The 15332-nt window shown below is 50.9% G+C and overlaps 1 protein-coding gene across 2 annotated transcripts; it reads left to right on the top strand.

Moving 5' to 3' along the window:
- The first annotated feature begins 7 nt into the window (after positions 1–7).
- SLC35C2 (solute carrier family 35 member C2) lies at positions 8–5588 on the top strand. 2 transcript variants are annotated; one of them, XM_066199312.1, is made up of 9 exons: positions 8–293; positions 370–520; positions 2168–2231; positions 2451–2523; positions 2677–2845; positions 3132–3215; positions 3545–3609; positions 4423–4552; positions 4697–5588. In XM_066199312.1, exons 1-9 carry the CDS (start codon positions 177–179, stop codon positions 4816–4818), a joined length of 975 nt encoding a protein of 324 aa, XP_066055409.1. In that variant the 5' UTR covers positions 8–176; the 3' UTR covers positions 4819–5588. The 2 variants fall into 2 exon arrangements, with proteins under 2 accessions (XP_066055409.1, XP_066055408.1); XM_066199311.1 differs by having other exon boundaries at positions 3545–3720.
- The last annotated feature ends 9744 nt before the right edge of the window (positions 5589–15332 follow it).

The raw sequence follows: 15332 nt of genomic DNA, 5'->3' as shown, positions 1-15332 counted from the left end.
CCGCCCCGCCGGGCAACGTCACCGGCGGCCCCGCTTTCCCCGCCGCCACGGCCCGCTCAGCATCGCGGTCCCCGTCCCGCCCTGCCCTGCCCTGCCGCGGCCCCGTCACCGGCGTCCCCCCGTCCCGCATCCCCGGTCCCTGCTGCTCCTCGCTCCCCCGGCGCGGTGCCGGGCGCATGGCGGCGGGGGCGGGCGGCGCGGCCCTGGGGCGGGCGGCGCTGGCGGCGCCGCTGGTGCTGCTCTACTACGGCTTCTCCATCGGCATCACCTTCTACAACAAGTGGCTGATGAAGGTGCGGGGTGGCGGGGCGGTGCGGGGCGGCGGCGGCGGGAGGGCGGCGGCGGTGACAGCGGCTGTCGGTCCCGCAGAGCTTCCCGTTCCCGCTGTTGGTCACGCTGCTGCACCTGCTGCTCATCTTCGCTCTCGCGGCGCTCGCCCGAGCCCTGGCGCGCTGCCGCTCCGGGCGGCCGCGGGCAGCGCTGTCCTGGGCCGACTGCCTCCGCCGGGCCGCCCCCGCAGGTACGGCCGGCCACGGCGGGGGACGGGGCCGGGGCGGCGGAGCGGGAGCGGGCCACGAGTTTGGGGCACGGCAATATAAGGAAAGACATTAAGATGTTGGAGAGCATCCAGAGGAGAGCCACGAGGATGGTGATGGGAGTGGAGGGGAAGCCTTATGAGAGCGGCTGAGGTCGCTTGGTGTGTCCAGTATGGAGAAGTGGAGACTGACGGGAGACCTCATTGTGGTCTTCAGCATCCTCATGAGAGGAAGCAGAGGGGCAGCACTGATCTCTTCACTATTGTAACCAGTGACAGCATCCCAGAAAACATATGAAGCTGAATCGGGAGATTTAGGTTGGATAGCAGGGAAATGTTTTCACCCAGAGAGTGGTTGAGCGCTAGAATAGGCTCCCCCAGGGGAGTGGTCATGGCACCAAGACTGAGTTCAAGAAGTATTCAGACAATGCTCTCAGGCACATGGTGGGATTCTTGGGGTGTCCTGTGCAGGCCAGGAGTTGGACTTGATCCTGGTAGGTGCCTTCCAACTCAGCATATTCTGTGAGGCTGCTCAGGGGTGCCCATGGCACTGTGGCCACTTCCAGAGCTGTTTGTCTGCCTGGGGTGGTCAGGGCCAAGCTGTGGGGTGAGCTGTGTGGTGCAGCCATTCCTCCAGCCCCTGTGTTTCCCTACCAGGTACAGGGCAGGTGTAGATGCTACTTAAAGCTTCAGCCTGAGACATGCTGCCTTCATTGCTCTTTACAAAGATGTATGAGAATAGGGAGAGGCCACACAGAACGAGTCTTTCTGAAGGAGCCACTGGCACGTGGGAACAAACGATGAGAACCTTCTGCAGTGCCTTGATAAATTGTCGCTGCAAGTAACATTTTCTCTTTAACACTGGTATCAAGCCATGGGTTGCATCTTTCTCAGTGTGGAGCTTGGTAGAGGATTCATCATTCATGGCACACAGAACTGTACCTGAGACCAAGGAGTGAAGCTCCGTCTTGGAGCACAGAACTGTAACTACTTCTGCAGTTCTTTGGCTGTGTGTTGTATTGGCTCCCACAGAACAGCATCTGGTGTATGATCTCTGGCAAGGTTTGCAGTATTTTACATAACATGCCCCATGGTTTCTTGAAAAAAGCTTTCTCCACATCTGCAGCAATTTTACCTTTCAGCATGGCCTGCCCTTGGATCAGTAACTCTGTTTCCTGTGGTAGGAAACTTAGGTAGAAGGGAGAATGGACTGTACTAAAAGCTGTGCCAGAGTTAAGGCTGGGTGCTGATAATTGTTGCTTCTTCAGGCTTCTCGCAGTGGCCCTCAGACTTACAAGTTATGCTCTGATACATTCAAGAAAGACTTTATGCAAATCTGTAATCACTTTCAGTCACAGGGAGGGCAAGAGTTATTTCTGGCTTTTTTGTAATGCATGTTGAGTGAGTGCAATGCTGAGCCCAACTTGAGTCACAGGGAACAGGACAGAAACAGGAAGAGCTGCGAATATCTGAGTTATGTTGGTTCTGAAGACCTAACTTGAGGAAAGCTTATTTTTTCCCCTGGGTCTGCTCTGCTATCTATGTTTGTGGACATGAAGCAGGTTTTTGTGGTGAGTTTGTTTCATGTCATGGAAGACAGTTAACTTTGGGACTTTTTCATTGATTCTTTAGCTCTGTCAACTTCCTTGGATATTGGGCTGAGTAACTGGAGCTTCCTGTATGTCACTGTCTCCCTGTGAGTACAAACACCATGTTCCCTTGGAGCCTCTGGTGGGGTTTGAAGGGTCCTTTCCCAGGGTCTGTTTCTTGAACAGGTGTTTGGTTAGTGGGGCCAGCATGCAAGGTCTGTGATAGCTTGCTGGTAGCAATGTAGAAATGGGTGATTGTTCCTAATAGTTCTTTGATGGGAAGAGCTACATTGAAGGAGTCTGACAGTGTATTTTGGTCCTTACAGCTACACGATGACCAAATCCTCTGCCATTCTCTTCATCCTGCTCTTTTCACTGCTCTTCAAGCTGGAGGAAATGGTAAGGGCCCCAACACAGTGCGTTAGGGAGGGAGGTCAGACCTGGGGAAATAGGCAATGCATGTACAAGAAACATGTAAGCAGAGGAATGATGGAATTATGTGGGTGAATCCAAAAGGAAGGAGGTCCCTGTCCCTGTTGTGTTCTCCTGCAGAGGGTGACGTTGCTGCTGGTGGTTCTGCTCATCGCTGGGGGACTCTTCATGTTCACCTACAAGTCCACACAGTTCAATGCACAGGGGTTTGTGCTGGTGCTCTGTGCCTCTTTCCTGGGGGGCATTCGCTGGACTCTCACACAGATACTGATGCAGAAGGCTGAACTGGGTATGTGGGGTGTTAGGAGGGGGTGGTGGTGCTGGTAACAGGGAGGGGAATAAGGAGAAGTGATAGCCCTTGCTGCAGAAACAAAACATCTCATGGAAGGTGTTTGAAACCTTGGGCATGGGATATCTGTTGGTGGGTAATGAAGGTGGCTTGGTGTCTGCAGCAGCACAGGTGTGGGCATCACAGATAAGGTGTATGTCTAGGAATGGTGCTAATAAAGGCTCTGGGAACTGTGTTATTCCCTGGCTTGTTGCTGCCTGGTCTGTTATTGATTCTCCTCTTTCAGGGCTCCAGAATCCCATTGATATCATGTTTCACCTGCAGCCGCTCATGTTCCTGGGGCTCTTCCCACTCTTTGCGGTGTTTGAGGGTGCGTGAGTTAATTAGAGAAAGCAGGGATAGCTTTATAGAGTGGTTGGGAGATTGCTTAGCAGTTTGTTGTTCAAGATAGTTCACTTAGATAAGTGAACAGCTATGAACTCTGCAAAGTAGTTAAGAGACCTGGATTTATCTTATGGTGGCAGGACATTAAAGAGTGCATAGAAGTAGTAGCCTGCCACACTTGTGCAAGTAAGGGCTGTGAAGAGCTGGCTCCACATCCTTCTGATACTGGAATGTGAGCAGCCCACCCCACTGATCTTATTAAGTGGACTCCTGGGAGCTGGGAATGTATTCTGCTACTCATTGTCTTGTTCCTAGGCCTGCCTTTGTCCATATCAGAGAAGCTCTTCCATTTCCATGAAGCAGGAATGCTGTTCTCTCTGGTAGGGAAGCTGTTCTTGGGTGGAATTCTTGCCTTTGGTCTAGGCTTTTCTGAGTTCCTCTTGGTTTCCAGAACATCTAGCCTCACCCTTTCCATTGCTGGCATTTTTAAGGTAAGGCATGGTTCCTGTGCTAATACTAGAAGGCAAGTACTGAGTCATCCCTATTGGGCTTTATGTGGTGGGAGCTTGCTTAGATCCATAGAAATTATTGCTTGTTATTTTTGTTCTCCTTGCACAGGAGCTTGATGCTTTGCCTTGCAGTCTCTGCAGTGAAGTCTCTTGGTCCCTGACAGCAAAGGGCCAGAGGCTGGTGGCTGTTCTATAAAAAATACCATTAATGATCAAAGTTTGTTGGAATGTGGGATAGACTAAAGCACATTGCCCTCATGAGCAGCACATGGTGTGGAAGAGAGAAGGGGTAAGAAGGGCAAGCTCTTGCATCAGACCTGCATATGACCAAACCACTGGTTTGAGCTATCTCTGTAACCTAGTTTGGCACATCCTCCCCTCCTCAAAGGAGTCCAGCACACATACTTCTGAGCTGAACTGTGATATATGAAATCTCTCTGATCCAGAAGTTGCAGGATTCCTCTGTAACTGAGCTATGCAGTCAGATGACTTAAAATCCCACATCCCGGTTTGACAGGTTGTTTGTTTCTAGAAACTGTTTTTAGAACTCTGTGCACATGAAAGAATGTGCTGATAGAAATTTAGCAGCCTGACATCTTGATCTAGGCTTCAGCTGTAAAATGTATCATGCATATCTCCTCAGGTCCTGCCCTGCCACTTGTCATGTTTTTTTTGTTTCCACAGGAAATCTGCATTCTATTCCTCGCCACACATTTACTGGGAGACCGCCTCAGTCTCTTGAACTGGCTGGGCTTTGCTGTCTGCCTGTTAGGAATCTCCCTTCATGTTGTTCTCAAAGCCATGAATTCCAAAGGTGATTGTTTTAAATAACTTTCTCTTTCTTTGTAGGCTTTCTCATTGCTTCACTAGGAGCTATGTCTGGTTCCAGCTCCTTGACAGTGCCAGGTTTGGTGGGAGCTCCTGCAGGTTTGTCACTAAATGGGCTGTCTGCCTGCAGGTGACAAAGCACTGGAGCCACACAAAGAGGCCAGCTCTGACCCTGACCTGGAGCTGCTGCTGCACCATCCTGAACGTGGTGAGGAAGAGGAAGAGGTTGTTGAAACTCCACAACAGCACTGACTGAACATGAAGCACAAAGCCACCTGTTCTGTTCTTAGCAAACCTGCCTGACAGCTACCCAGGAGGAAGGTCCAAAAGTCTCTGTGACCACCCAAAGCAGAGTCAGGGCCTGGTGAGAGAATTCTGCAGTTTTGCTACAGTGTGGATCTGTAGATGCTGCACAAGAAACAGGCAATATCCTTTCCACAGGAGCTTGGAAGACAAGCCCTGGTTCAGTGGATGTAGAGTGGCAAAGTGAGACAGGGAAAAGCTGTAAAAAGTCCATTCAGGGATCCTGAAGGCTGTTTACTGAGAGTGGACCACGAGCTGTAGAATGAACATGGACATGCACTGCAGGCTGAGTGGTCCAGGGACGATTTTACTGCTGTTTAGGTTTTGACTTCAAAGGAGAAGGTAGATACACCTTTCCTTTTTTTTTTAATGTTTCTGCGAATTAGGAACTCCCATCCTGGTGGGGTCACATGACTGCATAAATCCCTAGTTGTCCCAGTGAGAAGGACCCTTCGTGCCTGGGAACCTTCATGTTCGGTGTGCATAGTAAGGGCAGAATTAAATGCTTGTATTTGGGACCAATTGAAAATGATCAACATTTCCAGATGATGTTGTTTGGAGGATAGACAGGGATGCAAGAGTACTCTGGTGCTACAGGCCAAGAGGAGAATGAGCAGTGTCGCAGGAGATCTAACTTGAGCAATAAGCTTATCAGAAAGTATGTGGGGTTTTGAGGGGGGGATTTTTTTGGTTTTTTAAAATAAACTCTTTTTCTGATTCGTTTTTGTCTGTACATTCTGTACCTATGCTTCATCAAGCTTAGGTCATTTGTCTTCTCAACTCCTTTCCTTATAGTCCTCCACTGACCTTGCTACTGCATGCCCATGAGGCCTGGCACACAAAACACTTGCCCAGCTATCAGTGATCTCTAGAATTAGGGGGATGTTCGGCAGCCTCTCATATTTATGCCAGCCTAGAGAACTTACTGACTGCTCTGCCTTAATGCACCATATCCTCATTTTTGTGGCTTTTTGTGAGAATCTTATCTCTTTGCCCCATTTGATTGGATCAGGTAGTGCTGCAGTCCAGGAAGGGGGAATAGCAGGATTTAAGATGTCATTTTTGTTGCTGCTAAGCCTCAAGTGGTGTTGGGCAGGTGGCTGGTCTTTTTTTTTTTGCATGGCAGAATTTCCACATCTTTCAAAGTTTTATTCAGTGCTAGCTTTTGTAGTTTTTGGAGTAGAAATAACCTGACAGAGTTTCCCAAAGGGATAACAGTACGATCTTTCTCCTGGCAGTAGCTGGGTATTAAAGTGAACTTCTCATATTCTGTTTGAGAGCCTGAGCCATTTTGACTAAACAGTCTCTCTGTTGCTCTTGCTTCTTAGTTTTCAGATATGAAGTCTTTCTTGATGACTTTAATCAAGAGCATGTCCTGTAAAAACCTGGTTCTGAAGAAAACTTCTGTTATTAGTTATCGTCTCTGATCACGTTCTGGTTACTGGGTTCATAGCAGACAGCAGGTGGTGCAGCTTCCTCATGTGAAGCTACTGAACCAGCACGTCCACACCAGGCTGGCAGACCAAGGGATTTTGTGCATCAAGAAGAGTGTCTGGAGCTGAGAATGACTTGGTCTGGCCCCACCTGTATTTTCAGTAACTGGGACTTGTGATGCTTCCAGCAGGATTCACCCTGTTTGCCCTGCCAATAGCTGTGAGCTCCAAGCCCCAAATACTCTGTACCTGATGTGGGGCAGTGGCACTTTCTGCACATGTTGAACTGTGTTCAGCAGTATCAGAGCTGCTCCTTCATTTCACTTTCCACTCTACTACAACTCAACCTTGGGGATCCTTCTGGTATGTAACTCCCAGACTGAGATTTCATGTCCCGGTAAATCCAAGGTTAAAGCAATTTCATTCTCGGGCCAGAATTTGGACCAGTTATGGTGCTTGAAGATGAAATCCAATTGTGCTTGTGACTTGCAGAACCACATAGTTTGTTGCTTCCAGCCTTGTTTCCTTTTTAAGACAGAGGTGATGCCCTCGAACTCCAGCTCTGTCTTGGAGATCCTGGAACATGGCAGGGTTGTGGGCAAGCTTGGGAGGAGTGGGGTGGAACTGTACTGGTGTGGAGCAGTGCAGCAGAGGATTAAAGCAGCAGCACAGCTCATCTGTTGAACGCTGTCTTGCTTGAATGGGCACTAATATTTAATGAAAGGAGAAAGAACCTTTGCCCACCCTCTCATATAAGGAAGAAAATCCTACTGTGCATTGAAAACGCTGCAAATGAGAGACACAAAAATGAATGACTTAGAGGAGGGAGACAGGAGTGCTGCAGCAATGGCACAAAACAAATGAGAATGCACAGTCCTGTGGACATGAATAAGATTGGAGTTGGAGTCTACTGAGGAGGGAGGATGGAAGTATGGACAGGATGGTAGTGGAAGCTGGGAGTACCAGTAGATCTGTTTGCCTCTGGTTGGCTTTGCAGTGCCTCGGCTAGAGGTAGGCAAGGCCTCTTGGTGTTGCTGAAGCTCTTTGAGGCTTGGATTGATGCAGTGGACTTGGGATGGGAAACCCTGGGAGCACCCAGCTGTGTGTGCAGGCACTGGGCCTTATCTCCTGCCTTGAGGAGGTCTCTTGGTGCCACAGTGTGGTCCCTGTGGCTGGCTGAGAGGAGTGGTGCAGCTCACTGCTTGTGCAGACCATGTTCTGACAAGCCCCAAGCCACAGGTCACTTTAGGGGCCAGGGGAAGCAGTTTTCAGTACAAACAAACATTGTGTGGCACAGTTTGGTTCTGCCCCCTTCCTCAAAGGAAGTGTGTGAAGGCTGAATGTCCTGGAAGCGCTCTGGAGCAGTTCTGTGCCAGGGACACCCGTGTGCTGCAGCAGCACAGGAGGATGAGCCCTTTTGCTGGGGAGGGCTCAGGGGTGTTGTCTGTGCTGCCCAGGCCTCCCCTGTCTGTGCCAGCCCCACATTGACACAGCCACCCTGGCAAGGGAGGGCTGCCATTGAATACTGATGGTGTTTGAACTAATTAAGCAGCGGAAGCAAAGCTGAACGAGTCTCAGAAGTGCTGCACTCCTTCCGCAAACTCTGTTCCTGCCTGTAAGACCAGGTGTTTACATGTGTGATGATTCTGCCTCCCTACACGTCCCCCTGGGAGACCTTTTTATTTGAAGAACAGATGCTTGGCTTCCTGCTAAAATTTCAATACTGTAAACATCCTGAGGGCAAGGAGAAAGTGTCCCTGCAGACCCCCCTGCACTCCTCTGGTCCTCTGCCCAGCAAACACAGTATGGAACACCGGTGGGCTTACTGTGGGGAAGCAAGCCTGCCTCTAAAACACACAGGAGTAGCAAGGCAGAGCAGCAACATGGGGCCTAGTGCCAGCAATAGGGCTGCCTCAAGATGTGCTTCGTTTCTCATTTCAGCTGAGCATCTCTGTAGTATTAATTACATGGTTTGTGGTTGGTGCCTTGTGAGGTGGGGAAGGGGGAGCTCAGGGTGTAGATGGGAGGAATGCTGGTTACTGCCAGCTGGGGGCTTTAAAGGGCTCACATTCATCTGCAGTCTCTGCAGTGGTAAATAATTGCCTCTGACTCTGATACCCCTGCTGCTGCACTGAGGCTTCTCTTGTTTTTTCCTCATTGTTGGGGTATGCAGATCTTGATGTTCACAGCCTTGGATGTCTGCAGGATTTTTCTGGGAATTGCACTTTCCATTGTCCTCTTGCAATCATTGCCACAGTAGGCCTGCATCAGCCCCCTTCCTCACTGCCACATCACCCCAGGAAGGCAAAGAATGGGGGAGGCTTTGAGCAGGGAGGAGGGGGAAAGGCAGCTGGGCAAGAGAAGTGTAGAAATGGTGGGAAACAAAGAATATGAATGGTTGCAGATCACCATCACAGCATGGTTCGGGTTGGAAGGGACATTGGAGGTTGTCTTGCCCAAGCCCTCGCTCAAGCAGAGCCTCCTAGACCTGCTGCCCAGAAATGTGTCCTGATGGCTTTGAATATACCCAAGGATGGTGACTCCACAACCTTTTTGAGCACCCTCTGCCAGTGTTTGGTCACCCTCGGGGGAAAAAGTGGTTGCTGGTGTTGAGGGGGAACCTCCTGTTTCAGTTTGTGTCCATTGCCTCTGTCTCTGGGCACCACTGAAAAGAGCTGGCTTCATTCTCTTTCCACCCTCCCATCAGGTGTTTATTGACATTGACAAGTTTCCCCCTGAGCCTTCTCCAGGCTGAGCAGTCCCAGCTCTGTCAGTCTTTCCCCAGATGTGAGGGGCTCCCAAGCCCTTCATAATCTTCATGGCTCCTCGGTGGACTCCAGGTGTCTTGTAGTGAAGAGCCCAGCTCTGGGCACAGCACTCCAGCTGTGGCCTCACCAGTGCTGCATAAAGGCAGGAATCACCTCCCTTGACCTGCTGGCAGTTCTTTACCTTTGAGGCACCCCAGGATATCATTTACTTCTTTGTGGCAAGAGCACACTGTTCACTCAGGTGAAGATGCAGGTGTGCAGGTAGAGGGCAAGAACCTGCCCAGCCTAACACTGCAAGCGGTTTGCTGGGGCAGAGAGGTGTCCTACAACACCTACAGTGGCATAAGTAGCCCTTTCATCTCATTTTGTGCTCTCCAGCCTTGCAGAGCTGTGTAATTGCTGTATCTATCAGTGCTCCTTGCATTAACAGGCAATAATTGGCACCTGTGTTAAAGAGCCTGGTTTCAATTACTGCTGAATGCAGCTCAAACTCCAGAGCCGGGAGATTACGTGGGGGAGGAGCTGTAGTGCTCACGTTTACGCTCTGTTTTTCCACCAGGTGCTCCTCTTTCCCCAGGGATGAAGCTTTTTTTCTGTTTCTTGCTTGTGCCTTGAATGTGCAGAGCTGCCAGCAAAGGCTGCCTGGGCGGCGTGAGGCTGTGCCTCTCAGGAGCACAGAGCTCAACTCTCCTCTTCCTCATGTGGATGTTTCTTGCGGAAGCCTCTGCTACAAATCCTGCACTGAATGGTGGGGTTGCTCGTAAGGTGTGGCAGGAAATTTGTCTTTGTAGATGGTGGTGTTTTCCCAGCCCCATGCAGCAGCAATCCTGGGGGCTTTCCCATTCCCTGCCCTCAGCCACACATCTCTGCTTTCCAATGCATCAGCACTCCCCTGTGTGCTGGGCCCTGCCCCCTCCTGCTGCCATTCATCATTTCTGATCCAATAAATTACAGCACCGTAAAAATGCACAGGGAATTGTTTCCTGTGTTATGGAGCCGTGAGCCCTTAAATTTCCATTTGTTTAGTGGTTGATGAATGGATAGTTGTGGCTGGTGCAGGAGCCATGTGGAGTGGTGGGAGAGCTCTGACTACGGTCAGGGCTCAGCACCAGGGGCCTCGTCGGCTTGCGAGGCAACCCCTGTCTGGGGCTCCCCTTCCCAGCAAAACTGTTCAGTTCGTAACTGGGGTCAAGGGAGGGGTTTGGAGACGCTAAATCCGAACATTCTGGCTTTGTTTCTACCCTGTGCTGGGAGTTTTGTCATGTCTGGGAGGGTGTGCCAGGTGGGATGCCAGGGTAAAAAGCTGCTGTAGAAGCAGGACTGAGAGTCTCGGGCCCATCACCTCCCTGGAGGACAGGTTCAGATAGTGGGTATGAGCCCTGATATCAGGAAATGGGGATAAATGGGGAAACTTGGCACACTGTGAGGGCAATAGAGAGGACTGGGATGGCTGGTACAAATGCAGAGGTCTGCCTACAGTCATATGGGGAAAGGCTGTGCTGGCACCCAAGGAATGCTGTGGCTTAGTGGCTTCCCAGTGACAGAAGAAGTTCTGCTTGATGCTGGAAGTCAGCATCCATGCTGCTGTTGTCTTTCTACTCTCCAATAATCTGGAGGCTGCACCTGGACCACAATGCTTAAATGGTGAAAATGGGGGACACGTGAGGGGCATGGCCACCACTGCATAGTTTGCTTCCCTTTTTCTCTAGGTGGCTCTTCTGTAACTGTGGTTTTAAGTCAGTCTTGCAGCACTTTGGACCTGTCTAATGGTTTTGACACTGTTTACAAACTCAGCTGCATGACTCGTGCCGCAGTTGTGTCTGAGTCCTGCCTTAAGCAAAAATAAATTCCTGATCTAAGCTGCTCTGCCTGCACTGCTGATGCATGTCATGTTCTTCTCCTCTTCCCTGTCTCTTCAGACTGCAGGCCACTGGGAAAAGCCTGGGTGAGGCCTCCAGCTCTGTGCTCCTGCTGCAGGGGTACAGCACAGCAGTCATTCCACTGCCCTGTGATCCAGCACTTGCATAAGTGGCAGGAGAAGGCACAGAAGGAGTTAAACAGTGCTGGAAAAATTGGTATTTAATCCATTGCTGTCCCTTCTAGCAAACCTAGATGGGAAAATGCCTCCCTGTTGGAAACAGTGCCTCTCAAAAATGGAAATGCAGGATGGCTGGGGATTAGGGTGCCTATCACTGGAAATGGGTTTCTTATCATCTCTCTGAGCTGAATTGGTGGGACAGCATCTGAAAATTGAATTGCCTTCCCTGTTTTGGTCTCTCCCATTGCATCCCTCCTATGCTCCAGCTTTGCACCCACCTTCCCAGCCTCTGGCCTGCCTTGTCCCCATGCTCAGCAGAGCCTCTGAGAGGGTCTGTGTCTGTGGAGAGGGACTGTCCCAGCTGCAAGGTGGGCAGGACTGGCTACATCTGGGAAGATTCATCCTTTGGATTCTCAAGGCCAGGAGGATGTAGTCCCTCTTTCCAAGCTTCCCTCTGACCTTGCAAAGGCAGTGGTGGCCTGGCAGAGCCTGGTTTAGGTCAGCATGAGGAAAGGTGAAATGATCAGAAGATGACATCAGCCACTGCTGAAAATCAGAGCTGGTGATGAGGAGCTGGGTCCAGGACAGATGACGCAGAGATGAGGGAGCTATAAGAGATCAAGGAGTGATCACACTGAACACATCAGAGCAGAAATGAGTGTGATTTTAAGACTCTGGGCAGCCTGAGCTCTGGTCTGTGCTGTGCCGGGAGGAGGCATCTCTCCCACCAGCACTCAGGCTCTGTTCTGGGATGGCCAAGGAGGCTCTTTCTGTTCCTCACCGTCTCTGCACACCACAAGCACCAGCCAGCATGTCCTCAGCTCTGTCCCCACAAAACCTCAGGGGCTCACTGCTCCTCTGGCTCATAGTTGGGGAGGCTGAAAGCTGATCAAACCCTTTCTCATGATGCAAACTGCGGGCCCCAGCCCAGGTGTGTCCAGGTGTGCCAACGATGATGACCAGGCACAGGGCAGGGACTCCTTGAAAGCTCTTTTTTTCCAGTGTTTGGTTTGGGAATAATTGTCTTTTACTGAGCTGTATTTTGCCATAGGTTGCCAGTGCCTAATTTCATCCTTATCTCTGTCACAGTATGGTTTGGTTTTTTTAAGGAATTTCCCATCCTCTTTTAGAATTAAATGTGAGCCATAGGCACAAGAGCTGCTGAGTGTCCACCTGTCTGTGGCTTTTCAATTCACCAACCTGCAATCATGCTGCTCCAACACACAGTTGGTGCCCTTGATGCTTTGTCTGCCAGAACACATTGAGTTTGAAAGTAAAAATTATTTAGAACTAATTGGGGAGGTTTTTTTATACTCTAACGGATCTACTGTCCGTAGTTAATGGAATCTGAAGCAGATCTCTCTCTGAGAACAGCCCCTCTGCACTGAGCTGGAACACATAAAGTAATGCTGGCTGTCAGGGCAAAGCACTAACCAAGGGCTGTACTCAAGTTGCAGAGTCTTGCTGTCTGCCCTGAGAAAGAGGAGAAGTCCTCTCCTTGCTAGGGTGCTCTTCTCATCCTCTGCTGAAGGACTAACTCAAATTACTGACAAATAATTGAAAAAAGGTTACCTTTAATCATAAAAGTTCCTCCTTATGTGCTGAGGGACAACTGTGGTCGTAACAGCATGAGAGCGGTGGGGAGGCTTTATCTCTGCAGCAGAAGAAATTATGGCCAAAGGCTTTAAGCTATTTGAGGGCCCTGTTACAGACCCCATTCCTGGAGTGGACTGCAGGTTTGCTTGTTGATCCCCAGCAGCATCCACACCTGCATGGGAGAACACACAGCTTTGTCATGTGTGACATGGGCTCAACCTGCAGTGGTGGCCTGGAAAGGAGGGACAGGGATGGGGGTAGACCAGGGCACCCACAGGACAATCCTTAATGCAGTTTTGCAAAGTTTCCTTGTTGCCAGCCCCACATGCACTGGAATGGGCTGCCCAGGGAAGTGATGGATTCACCATCCCTGGAAGCATTTAAGAAGTGACTCAGTGTGGCACTTAGGATGTGGTTCAGTTGATGTAGTGGTTTTTGGTTGGACTTGATGATGATGGAGTTTTTTTCCAACCTTAGTGATTCTATGATTCTGTACTTCATCACAGCCTCTGCCCTGCCCCAGGGCCCTGTGCCCAGGGAATGGACCCATGAAGTTATCCTAGGTGTATTTTGCAAAGGGGTTGTTTCCCCAGCTCTTGGTCCAGGTCCACCTCCACTCAGTGGGGGCCAGCACAGAGCTCCCCCGTGTCATCTGTTGATGTGAAGGGTCACCAGCTGGGCACAGGTGCCCTATGGGGCCATCACAGACTCCTGGTCATGTGTCATGTGTGGTCATGTTTTTAACAGTTTGCCCAAAGCAACTTACTATTTCATTTTGGGTTAAAACTGATAAATCAAGGTGACTTTGGGGAGAGAAATAATTCCTTTTGCAGGATTTGCATAATCCTGGCTGGTGATATGATAATGGTGTTTGTTAAAGACAGAACACAATGAATTAATACTGTTAAGTTGCTGCTGCAAAATGCAAAGCAGGTAATTTACAGTGGGCGCAAGCAGAGGTGTGAGTACAGCAGGCTTGGCAGTGGAAGCATCTTGCCACAGGTCCAGCCAGGCTCTGGCCCAGAGTCTGCAACAGGTACCCCCTGCACTCTGCTTGGCCCTGGCTAAAGGCTGTGCCTGGCTTCCTCAGGGGAGGATTTCCTCTTTCAGTCCCTTTTCCCACTCTCCCTGTGGGACTGGGACCTGCTTTGTCCCCAGGCTCATTCTGGAGAGCCAGCCATGCAGGGTCACTCCATGCTGGAGGAGGGACGAGGGAGCTGAGGGTGACATATACCATGCTGGTTCTGAAGGGCTCTCTGGGCACAGGGATGCCCTGCTAAGGAGATGGGCCCTGGCACTGGCCTTGATGCCATCTTGGCCACCTCCAGGAGGCTCTGGAGGCCACTCATTCCTCCCACAGCAAAGATTAAGTCCCTGCGCTGGGTACAGCAGCCTGGGGACCTGCCAGCTCTGGCCTCAGCCCTCAGCTCCCACCTTGCTCAGCCAGGCTCAGCTGAAGGAGTGGTGCTGCAGGCTGAGGGAAGAGCTGGTGCGAGGCAGAGGTGGAAGGAGGTGTTTGGGAAAGGTGCAAGGGTGTCTCACTCATTCCCTGGGCTCGCGCTGCACTTCCAAAGCCATCCTTCCTGCCAGACCCCACTGGAATCCTAATGCACTGTTTATCTCCGCAGCTCCACAGCTCTGTGAGAGGGAGATGCTGTGCAGGAGCCAGAGCAGGATTTCAAGCTAATTGGATTCTGTGTCTCTGTGGTTTCCCGTGTAGGCAGGCGACTGGGATTAGTGCAGTGTTTCTGAGGAATGGAGGAGAGCAAGGATGACCTGCATAGGGATTTCCTCCTGCACAGCCTCTGCTGCTACATTCAAGTAAGGAACTGAGCAGGAAAGGTTTTGAACACGCCATCTAGGTAGGGCCCAAAACAGCATGGCCCCACCATCCAAATCGGTTCTGTTCCTCTTAAATCTTTCAGCCAGGTGCAATTCCCTTCCCAGGGAAGGAAACAGCTCGAATACCTCCTGAGCCTGAGCCAGCCTGACATAGGATTAGTCTGTCTTGCTGACTCCTTGTCAGGGAACCAGAAAGGGAAATCAAAGAACCAATGGCTCCTGTGCTCCACCAGCCACCTGTCTGGCTTTGCCTCCCTTTCCCTTCCCCGGCTGCTGACTGGGAGCAGCGCACATTTGAACCTTCTCCCTTCTCCCATGTTCCTTGCTGTGTCTCAGAGCCTGTCAGGGCAGGATCCAGCTCATTAACACAGATTTATTCCTGTATAAACATTTCATTGCTTTAATTGCGCGGCAGTCACGCCGCCGGCAGCGCTGGGAGCGGCTCCGATTGCGCCAGGTGTGCGCCCGCAGCCGGGACACGTGGCTGAGCACTCACACCCTGGTGACACACACCGAGGAGCCCACGGGGGGAAATCTGAGCTGTGCAACGCGGGATGGGCCGGTCTGGGGGAGTGTGTGCCCCCAAGCACTGTCTTATGGGATGATAGCAGGTTTGGGGGGTCACAGAATCACAGAATCCAAAAATGGCTTGGGTTGAAAGGGGTCTTAAAGATGATCTTGTTCCTGTCATAGGCACAGACGCCTTCCACTATCCCAGGTTGCTCCAAGCCCTGTCCACCCTGGCTTTGAAAACTCCCAGCAATGGGGCAGTCACAGCTGCTCTGG

The sequence above is a fragment of the Chamaea fasciata genome, unplaced genomic scaffold, assembly GCF_029207755.1.
Source record: "Chamaea fasciata isolate MVZ Bird 193981 ecotype frontalis unplaced genomic scaffold, bChaFas1.0.hap1 SCAF_17, whole genome shotgun sequence".
In the NCBI taxonomy this organism is placed as follows: domain Eukaryota; kingdom Metazoa; phylum Chordata; class Aves; order Passeriformes; family Sylviidae; genus Chamaea; species Chamaea fasciata.
The sequence above is the reverse complement of the archived record's forward strand: the minus strand, read 5'-3'. Positions and strand labels throughout refer to the sequence as shown.

Bases quoted from the DNA above. Each gene is read 5' to 3' on its own strand.
- SLC35C2 (XM_066199311.1), top strand. From the start codon at position 177: ATGGCGGCGGGGGCGGGCGGCGCGGCCCTGGGGCGGGCGGCGCTGGCG. The intron at 521-2,167 runs GTACGGCCGGCC...TTGATTCTTTAG, and splicing joins CCGCCGGGCCGCCCCCGCAG to CTCTGTCAACTTCCTTGGAT. The intron at 2,232-2,450 runs GTGAGTACAAAC...TGGTCCTTACAG, and splicing joins CTGTATGTCACTGTCTCCCT to CTACACGATGACCAAATCCT.